The 10,534-nt window shown below is 41.1% G+C and overlaps 1 protein-coding gene across 3 annotated transcripts; it reads left to right on the top strand.

Annotated features, from left to right (window-relative positions):
- Positions 1–789: 789 nt before the first annotated feature.
- LOC125552762 (flowering locus K homology domain) lies at positions 790–9,446 on the top strand. 3 transcript variants are annotated; one of them, XM_087517479.1, is made up of 8 exons: positions 790–915; positions 2,750–3,076; positions 3,658–3,889; positions 4,901–5,052; positions 5,773–6,498; positions 6,609–6,800; positions 6,859–6,929; positions 7,568–7,701. In XM_087517479.1, the coding sequence occupies exons 2-7, from the start codon at positions 2,762–2,764 to the stop codon at positions 6,919–6,921; spliced, it is 1,680 nt and encodes a 559-aa protein (XP_087373605.1). In that variant the 5' UTR covers positions 790–915; positions 2,750–2,761; the 3' UTR covers positions 6,922–6,929; positions 7,568–7,701. The 3 variants fall into 3 exon arrangements, with proteins under 3 accessions (XP_087373605.1, XP_048572402.1, XP_048572389.1); XM_048716445.2 differs by lacking the exons at positions 6,859–6,929; positions 7,568–7,701 and adding an exon at positions 9,304–9,446; XM_048716432.2 differs by lacking the exon at positions 6,859–6,929 and having other exon boundaries at positions 7,568–8,060.
- The last annotated feature ends 1,088 nt before the right edge of the window (positions 9,447–10,534 follow it).

Below are 10,534 nucleotides of genomic sequence, written 5' to 3'. Positions count from 1 at the left end.
ATCAACACTACTAGCAACCCACAGGTACCAATCTGTGGTCTTGAGACAAAGATTGAATACAAGAGATGAAGTAGGGTTTGAGATGAGATGATGCCGATGAAGATGATGAATATTAGTCCTCCCACGATGAGAGGACCGTTGGTGATGAGGATGGCTTCGATTTCCCCTTTCAGGGAAGTTTCCCCGGCGGAATCGCTCCGCCGGAGAGCAAAAGTGCTCTTGCCAAGGTTCTGCCTCTAGACAGCGGCGCTTCGTCGCGAAACCCCCTTCTCATTTTTCTAGGTCAAATGGCATAGCAGAAGATGGGCTTCAGAGGCCTGCCAGGGCCCCACAAACTCAGGGGGCGCACCCTAGGGGGGGAGCCCGAGGCTTGTGGCTGCGTGGTGGACCCCCTTCTGTTGATTTTTTCGTCAATATTTTTTATATATATTAAAAAATAGTTCTATGCCAAACTGGAGGTGGTTTTCGCAAAATGTCGTCCAAAACATTTTTTTTAACGGAGGGAGTATCATTTAAAAAAAGGGAACTTTGCATACTCCTCCTTCCATCTATATAGGGCCTAATGCGTTTTTAAGACCACCTTTGACTATTGATAAGATTAATAGTACATGACATGCACAATGTGAAAATTATATCATTGAAAGATCCTTTCACACACGAATTTAATAGTGTACTTTGTGTAAGTCACATGTCATATATTATTGCTCTAATATTTAGTCAAAGTTAATCTCGAAAAACGTATTAGGTCCTATATAGATGGAAGGAGGGAGTATGTGGGTCCCTACCCAAAACCTTCTCGGCCCCACCAACTCTAAACCCCAAACCCTCTCCTCCCTCCTGCTCCGGCGTCGCCACCCACGAGCTCCACGCCTCCGCCGACAGGGCGCTGACCGCGCCGCCGGCCGCTGATTGAAGGTATCCTCCCCTTCCCCGCTCTCGCCCCTCTTGAGTCCGTGCGGCGCGTCCTCTGATTGGCATGGCTAGCGCAGCAGGCCTACAGGGCGCTACGGTGTGGTCTCGGTTTCCTCGCGGGAATCACAGAGCTCCGTTCTGGGGGACGAGTCGCGGAAGGTCGGCTTAGTTGCGAGATTCTGATGCTAGAAGGAGGCCCCTTGTTTGGTATAATCGTTGGCTTTAGAGTGTGGGGTTTTAGGCTTGTTCCCATAGTGCTGGCACGCTGCTGCTTGAGATCGAGCTGTGTTAGACCTTTATCAGCTTGGTGTGCTTCGATTTAATCGTAATCTTGTACTAGTAGTCATTTGTCTCCGTTTTGTGTGTGCGTGTTTGGGGTGTGTGTGTGGGGGGGTGGGGGGGGGGGGTGGGGGGGGGGGGGCTTTCTGCAAGTTATGTACTTGTTCCTGCATTCTTTAGTATGCCTGAGTTCTTGATTTCAGTCTTTATCTCGGTACAAATGTGATTTAGCTTAACAGGAAAAATCCTACTAGCTGTTACCCATTTATTCCTAGGTTCGCTTTTATGGTTGTGCTTTTCTATCTGTGCTAGTGGGAATGTGTGAAATGCACAAGTTTTTTCAGTATTGTATTTGTCTTTATCATACGGGATGACCCGACGTTCTCAGAGACCGACGTAGATAACTTGTGTAATTCTGCAATTTCTTTGGCTATTCACCTGCTGCCAGATGCAACGATTCGCAACCCGTCAGAAATTCGCAACACCACAAACTTGCGTAAGGATCCTCCGAGCACAAGCAGTTCCTAGTTCCCAGCGGAACAACAGATGACGCCCAAATTTTCGGTAGAAAATGCACCCTGTTGAAATGAACTTGGTGTATAGGAATTCAGATGAATGTTTGCGCAGTTCTCCGGAGTTTTACAATAGTCTTAAACGTGGTCTGACCTCCAAGCCACGACTTACAAGGGTATATAAAGACTTCTGGATGCTCAAAGGTTGGAGTCGAAAACAAACCGAGCTATAACTTTCCTAACTCATATGACTCTGTTTGGAAACTCAGATTAGCACCGACGTATTCTTTTGAAGATACCTACTCAATCTCTTCGAATCAAAGGCTGGCAGCATACAGTTTGGAAAGCACACAGATCCAGCTTTCCAAAATGTATTTTTTTTAGGGGATCCAAATTTTATTTATTTGCCTTATTTGAAGCACGCATACACATTCTGCACCTATTTCAATTATGGACTTTCTGGCAGTCAATCCGAATCTGGAAGGGAATATCGTGTTTCCATCTTGTGTTCTCTTCATTTGATGATGGCACCACTTCTCCCCATGCCTCCTCGTGCACACCTTATTGTTAGATGTCAACATGTTCCACTCCTTGCTCATGTTCTCCGATGCTTCGAACCTAATCATGCAAAGATACAGGGATTTAGGCAGTATAAAGTCCTCATCATTTAAATTGTCAAAATCAATTAAGAGAGAATTCACCTGTTGTGATAGTAACTTGGCACGCAGGGGCGTACCCAGGTTCAACCATAGGGGTGCACAGGACACCGGGTCCAAGAAATTTCCTTGCTATATGTCATGCATAGTATAGACACCGGGTCTTTTTTTCGCTGGGTCCACTCCTGTTGGCACGTGCTCTTGTTATTGGTCCAATACATGGATCATTAAGCTTATTTGAATAGTGACTTGATCAGCAACATGAGAAGATGGTAAAGAGCTAGGGATGCCCTCATCACTTTATGTTGTGATGCTTCAGTGCTACTGGGAATAGCTAAAGTGCACACAGTTTTTCACTATTGTATTTGTCTATCTGTTGTGATGCTTCAGTGCTTGGTGGGAATGACTGAGATGCAGAGAAATTCAACAGAGCGGTGGGTTACTCAAATGGTCAGGAAATCTCAGAAGGAAGCTCTCGGGACTGTTACGGGACAAGGCAGTACTGATGATGTAGGCCCTGGTGACGATACCACTTGCTCTGCTGGTGAAAATAGGTACCCTGATTGGCCTGGAACTACAGTCTTCAGGATGCTAATTTCTGCTACAAAGCTCGGTCCGATAATTGGTTACAAAGGAGAGAGGGTTAGAAGACTGTGCGAGGAAACAAAAGCATGTATCCGTATAATAGGTGGTCATCTTGCGGGGGCAGAAAGAGCTGTAAGTTGTTGATTGAACAGATATCTTGTTTCTACTTGATCAACCTAAGGATTTAACCTAATTAATTGGAAAACACACCTTTGTATTCTTTTTATGTCTAAAATATGGTAGAATTTTCTTAATTGTTGACATAGGTGTTCGTTGTCCATATATACCTTGCGTTATTTTCCGTTGCAACCAAGCCTTTTTTTGAATTTAGACCTGTTTACACTAAATTTCTGGCCCCATCTGTCTTGGCTTAACAATCAACTAGTAATTCGCATGGAGATGTGGACTTTATTTTCTCAGCATGCTGTGTTAACACTCTAGTATGTTGCACTCTAGCAGGGAACTGGCTGCTACGGATTTAATAGTTCTTTAGCTTAATGCTTAGTATTCCATCATTGCTGCATCTTGCCTTTTTTGGTTTTTATACCACACATTCTTTACTTATTTTCCTTTCTTAGTGTATATCAGCATATGGAAGAAGGCATGTTTTGCAATACAGTGGTCCTAAAGCCGATGGACTTCAGTTTATGGAAAGGAGACATGATTCGTCTTTCAGTTGTCCTAAAAAAATATTTCATCTTTTTCATTGAAAGGTTATCATTTTCGCAAAGGAGCAACCAGATGAATTAATACCTCCAGCCATGGATGCACTATTGAGAGTATATCAGCACATAATTTATGATGATGGCTTAAACATGGGGTCTGACAGTACAGTTGTGGCACGGATCCTTATACCAAGTGAACAGGCAGTGAGCCTTATCGGGGAGCAAGGTTTGATGATATATTCTATCGAGGAAGCTTCCAAAACTAACATTTATGTCCTTGGTATGTTATTTTTTCTGGTCTACCTGTAAGCTCACTTATCCACATCCACTGCTTCCTTGTATCCATATCATTGATTTGTCATAATGTACTAGTATACATGTGATTCTGTGGATGATATGCACTTATGGAGTTGAACTGTTGATGTCTGTCAATAAGGAACATGAATTGTGGCTTACTTAACCATATAGTTACTTAGTTGGCGCAAAGCTGAAATTTGGAAAACATATGATGTTTTGTTGCTTTTACATTAGTATATTTTCTCAAACAAGGTTGCATGTGTCAATCATAGGCTGAAAAGCAGTTCTGAAATGTTGTGTAGTTGTAGTATTGGTTTGTGCCTTAATGATGTATATGTGTGCTACTTGAAAATGTTGGGCTTGCTTCCCTATTAGTTTGGTTATGGAGAAATCAGTCAAGTTGCTACTGAAGGCAGAAGAAGATAGTTCAATCAATGTAGGTATAATTTGCACGTGTATTAATCTACATGTAGAGGGTTTCGATAGAGTACAATATGTACTTCAAATTCTAAGTCCTACCAACCATCCAATCATGTATCCTTTGATTTTTGTGTAACTGATTTGCTTGACTTGTGTGTTAGTACTGTAGTCATATGCACCTATCACCAAAAGATTGCCTGAATGCTACGGCAGGAAACTGTTTCTACAATGAGTTCAAATAAGAGAATGCATCATCTGTTAAAAATGAGATGAATTAAGTTTTCCACTGCATCCATCATTTAGCCAAAAGTGGGTTCACCCTTATGCCGAGCTCACTTTTATTTTAACAGAAAGTTGCTATTACCTCGAGTTACTATCTTTTCGATACGATGATAAGCAGTTTCAGTATGCCATTCTTTCAGTTGATGTCCTTTGGATCATATACTATCTTTTTAAAATTGAACTAAAACCACGTCACTTATTTGAACGGACGGTGGTTATTATGGGGTTTATTGTTCCAGCATCCAGTGTCCTTTAGCCAGTATGTCATTCCTTGCGTGCTTTGACCATGCAGATTGTGACTTGCCGCCTGTTGCACTTGAAAAAGATAGGATTGTTGAAATATGGGGACAACCTGCACGCGTGCGGAAGGCTTTGGAACTTGTTGCTTCTCATTTGAGGAAGTACCTGGTTGATCGAAGTGTTATCCCATTGTTTGACCCTCATGTAAGTAGTTGCCACTGTTTTGAACATTACTCTTGTAACAGCCATCGAAAGTTATAGTAGATTCTTTAAGGGTGGGAAGTGGCGGATAATCCGAAATATCCGACAATTGTATTCGAGAAAATGCATATTCGTATCCGAAGCATCCACGTCCAAACTAAAATGGAAATGGAAGATATCCGGGTTTATTTTTTACAAATACAAATACAAATGTGGTACTGGATTTTGGCACAAATATGGATATGGAAGTGGATATATCTGTATCCGAATAAAATTCCGTGAGCTAATTTAAGCAAGTCTAGCCCCAATATGCCAATTATCCAATATAAAAGCTTAATAAGTTGTTAAATTTACTTTTTGTATGATTAAACTTAAAAACTATTATGCATTATAGTAGTATTTATTCATTAACATGTCTACCATTAACTTATTATGTGTTTCAAGTTGATTATTTTCTGTCACATAGCTATTGACTCATTTCCTTTAACTAATGTGTCACTATTATTCTTTTCTGTTCTTAATTGAGTAAACATCCGATATGCCTCCGTATTCGAGTAACATTCGATCCGCATTCGTATCCATAACATCCGTATTTGCATTCGTATTTGTTCCGAAAATATGAAAATCGAAGTGTTAGGAGGACTATCCGATCCGCATCCGATCCGTTGCCACCGCTTTCTACACTACCCAATATTTGATTCAGAGGAACTCTTATATCTTCAGGTGCCTTTGTCGATGTTACATGTGGAAATGCCCCAATGTCATTACAGTGACCATCCTGAGGGAATGCCCCCGCTTTACTACAGTGACCACCCCGAAGGCTGTCTGGAAGCAGTTAGTCCACTCTGCCATTCCGACGATCATCAGCGTGAACCCCAATGGACTGGAACTTACTACATGAGATGCAGGAATCCTGTCGAAGCTCCTACCTCTTTTGGAAGATATCGATCAGTTACACCTCCACACCATGGTATAAGTGCGTATGGACAAGAAACATCTTCACCACCCAAGGGAACATACCTATCAGCTCCTATTGAATTAGGTTCACACCACAACCTGACAGCATATGAATTACGAGCAACTTCACCAATCGGTGCATCAGCTACTGTTGAAAGAATACGCTCCCTTATATCTGTGCATGGTCACCAAGCACATTCACTGAGGAAGACATGTCAATCGGCTACAATGGGAAAACGTCCACACCTGGGAATATCATTATATGGAGGTGAATCTCATACCAGCAGGGTATCTCCATCCGCAGCTGCTGATCTACCGACACCTCGTGGTATGTCTGAATATGAACTGCAAGCATCTCAATCATTGAGGATGCATCCACCAGCCACTGTGGAAAACCTTCTGCACTGTCGTGTGTCTGCGTGTGGCCCAGAAGCACCTTCACATGTGCTTGTGCGTCCATTAACTAGTAAATCACCAGCAATCACTGCACAGGTTTGTATAGTTTGTGTTGTAGAGTTTCTAAGCTTACCTACATGTTTTGTTTTTCTTCACAACAATAATTAGTATATGTTTGTGATGGTGGATTATTTGACAATTGACAGGTTACTGAAAAGATGCAAGTTCCAATTATCTATGCTGAAGCCGTGATTGGCCCGACTGGTGCAAGAATTGATTACATTCGCCGCGCTAGCAGATCGAGCATCTTGATAAACGATTTGGAGGAGGATGCAATGTCTATTGAAATCAATGGAAGTTCTGCAACAGATGTTCAGACTGCAGAACAACTGATAAAGGTAACAGTGACTTCTCTATGAAATTGTACTTCTGTTAAGTAACAGCTTTATCTTTTAGGTAGGACTTCATCTTGTTATGGCAGGGAAATACTTGTGGTTGACTCCATGGTTGTGTATGTAAAGCATAAGGTGCTGCTTCCAATCCTTTGTTTGCTGAAAAACTGAAAATTACTTCTCTTAATTGGATGCCTGTGTTTGGTCTACTGTCTAGGGCTCAGCCCGTCCTCTTTATCACAGCCTATCTGAGAATAGAATCCATGCTAGTTTTCTTCAAGTCCTTACTGACCGGTCTGAATGCATGGCTAAACAGGCTCGGTGACTACTTCTGGTAGACTATTTCAACTAAACTGGTTTCTTTCGGGTCAATTGGTTCAGATGCAGTTTCGGTTTTAGATAACATCAACAAATTTCTTCATCTCTTTTGTTATCTCTACAATATATTCCTTAATAGTTAGTTTCAGCTATGCTTTTCCACTACTCTTTGTACATAAAAATACACTACTTAAAGTACCACATCATTTTATAGTTGATGTTTGGAATTAGAACTTTGGCATTAGAAACAGAACATTAATTTTGAATTGTGATCATTATAATAAAATGGTTTTGGCTCCAATTTACTTGTTTTTCTATCACATCTTGCCTTTTGCTCTCTAGTGTCCTACTACTGTTATGTTGGGACTCCAAAATGTGTTGCTTTTGCATCACATTTTGCCTTACAAACATCATTGTTGCCCTTCTGCTCCCCTGACGACTGTGTTGCTTTCCAGAACTTCATGGCCGAAGCTGCCGCTGCTTCCCCTGGTCATAAGTTTGACTCCATTCCATCATATTTGCCTGCACCAAGATCTCCTCAACCTGATATTCTAAGGACTTCATACATTGAGAAAGAAAGTGGTGTGGCAGAGCAGCGGCTGCAAACGATTTACTGAAAATTCCCAAGCTTCAATTCTGCACATACTCCCGATAAAGGAAATTCCGTGAGAGTATATTCACCAAAAGTTTTGATACTCGTCCTGTGATGATCCTATTTCTCCTTCCGAGATTCGTTGTGAGAATTGTATCTAAACTGTGTGCAATCCGCGAGTAGCAGAGTTTATGCTATAGGACTAGACAGCTTGGTTAATTTGGATGGATACATGATGTAAAAGAGAGGCGTGAAGATGTCTAAGCTTTTCACGCAGAATAGTTGCAGGCCAGTTTCTGTTTAGAAACGTAGGGCAAACAAACTATGTGGTAGTATTATATACTTTCTCCGTCTTATAATGTAAGACGTCTTTTGACAGTACACTAGCGTCAGAAAATGTCTTACATTGTAGGACGGAGGGAGTAATTCAAATCAAATTCACTTGCAAACTAAGAGCAACTCTAGCAGAGTCGCCAAAAAGAGCCGATTGGCAAAATAACCGCTTTAATGGCAAAAATACCACTGCCTAAGTCACATAATATAAGAGCGTTTTTCTTACACTACATATTATACTCCCTCCGTTCCCAAATATAAGTTTTTCTAGAGATTCCAACAAGTGACTATATACGGAGCAAAATGAGTGAATCTATACTCTAAAATATGTCTACATACATCCATATGTTGTAGTCTATTTAAAATGTCTAAAAAAACTTATATTTAGGAACGGAGGGTGTAGATAAAACTTAGTGTTGTAGTGGAAACAACTTTTGGTATCCTCAGACTCAAACTCTAGTAGGAACTTGGGGGCTATAAATAGGCCCAAGAGCTCTAGTGCCATCCCCTTGAGTTTATTCAAGTGAAGGTCCATCCCCTTGAGTTTATTCAAGTGAAGGTGTTATGAGAGTACATGCCCATAGAGATCTTATTGAGAAACAGTAAAACGGGGCGAGCTACGACGTTCTCACAGTGATTTAACGTTTTCGACCGTTGGATCGCAATACTGGACGTTCCAGATCCATCTACCGCGCGTCGACTAGCTTCTACCTGTTTTTCACGTCCTTACTCGCGCGGCCCGCCCGGCTCAGGGCCGCTGCTCCGCAGGCTGACCTAGGTGTCCTCTCATTAATCGGGCCAAACCAACCGTGTTAGCTGAAATACAGGCCCATATGGTGTCTGGCTCGTACTTTGCATCCCCTGCCTCTCTTTCATGAATTTGCGTCTGCCGTGCCTTCCTCACCGCCGCCGCCGCCGCCATAGCCTCCTCAAGCGCCAGTTGTCGTTCCTTCCTCAAGCGCCCTAGCCTCTCTATCTCTCCTACTTGCCGCTTCCTATGTCGTTTAGGAGCAGGGAGAGCGCCTTGGATTGATACAAAGAGAAGCAAAGCGATTAGCTCACGTCGTTATGTCCACTTGACTTTCCTCCCATCTTTTTTCTTCCCTGCTGCTTGCTACTCATTGAGCTTTTTCCCGTGTTATCTCAGTCTCCTCTTCGATCTTCAAATGTGCATTTAAGCAGGTTTCAGGAGACGCTCATAATATAATTTTCTCTGCAAAGATGGTATTTTGTTTACATCGTCTATTTTCTATTTTTCTTTTACAGATTCTTACTTACAAGATGGGATAATGAAACAAGGAAGGGAATCAAAAGTTTGTCTTCCTGTTTCTTGAATGAGTTGCAACTGTGAATGAAAAAAGGCATTCAAGGGACATAATCGTATGCATTTCTGTATTACCTGTATTTAAACTAGAACCAGATAATTAATTATAATTAAGTTAAGTTGTAATTTACATTTTCTTATCTTTGAAAATCATAAAGATGGTTCCGTCATTATTTTTTATTTTGCTTGCTCTAGAATTTGTTGTTTCTGTCATTATTTGCGCAATTACTTTGTTTCCATACGAACATGATCATACCATCAAGAAACTACAAACGGAATGTCTGTAAACTATAGCGAATACCTTTTATTGCCATAGTATAATGTTTTATCTCTTTCTGAATTGGGATGTTTAATTATTACTTAAATAATGAAAATTCATGGTGCAATTTCAGAGTTTAGGTGAGGATGCGAGTTGATCTTGTGGGAGGGTTTGGGGGTCTGGTGGATTCCACGCAGTAGTGTAAGCTCTTTGTCCTTGTAACATAATATATCATGTTTCTAGTAAACTACAAGTTATTACAAGAATTTGAACTATTTTGATTATTGAACATTTGAGGATTACGCTGGTGAAGAGGGATCTGGTACTGATTTACTAGATTGAGTTAAAAAGGTACAACGACCGCCTCTTTAAGTGCTCTCTTTTTAGTAAAAAAAACTCCGATGGAAGATCGGTACACGTCTAAGGGTCCTGATTTTGAATACCATCTGTGCCTGCTGCAACATGCCCATTTTATTTGGGAAGATAGCCAATTCTATGGGGATATTCCACCAAAGTACTTCTCTTGGACAGTTGAATCATGTTCAAAAATCAGACAAGGCTAGCCTCCAGAAGATAGAATGTTGTACATTTTTTTGTTATGTCTATTTCTCATTCATTTCTTTGGATGAATTTGATATAGGAAAAAAGTAAACCACAAAGGATTTATGCCATTAGTGGATTGATTCTAACTAATGGTTGACAATTATGCCGCACTACTTATATCGACACGCTTTTAATTTGAATCGTTCAATTTTTATCAAATGTTTCCAAAGTCTAATAAGTTTCATTAACATGTCTATATATTTGTTTTAGGATGGATGGGCGTGGCAACGCACGCCTTTACGGTCTAGTAATGGGTGAAGGTGCCTTGACAAATGACTTATGCTAATGTTACGTGGCAAGCCACTAGGATG

Source organism: Triticum urartu, chromosome 1A (assembly GCF_056163025.1).
Source record: "Triticum urartu cultivar PI428250 chromosome 1A, HENAU_Tu73, whole genome shotgun sequence".
NCBI classification, from domain to species: Eukaryota; Viridiplantae; Streptophyta; class Magnoliopsida; order Poales; family Poaceae; genus Triticum; species Triticum urartu.
This window is presented reverse-complemented; position numbering and strand designations above follow the sequence as displayed.

Excerpts from the sequence above, each read along its gene's own strand:
- LOC125552762 (XM_048716432.2), top strand. The coding sequence starts at position 2,762 with ATGACTGAGATGCAGAGAAATTCAACAGAGCGGTGGGTTACTCAAATG. Across the intron at positions 3,077-3,657 it reads TTGCGGGGGCAGAAAGAGCT|GTTATCATTTTCGCAAAGGA; the intron begins GTAAGTTGTTGA and ends TTTCATTGAAAG. Across the intron at positions 6,499-6,608 it reads CACCAGCAATCACTGCACAG|GTTACTGAAAAGATGCAAGT; the intron begins GTTTGTATAGTT and ends GACAATTGACAG.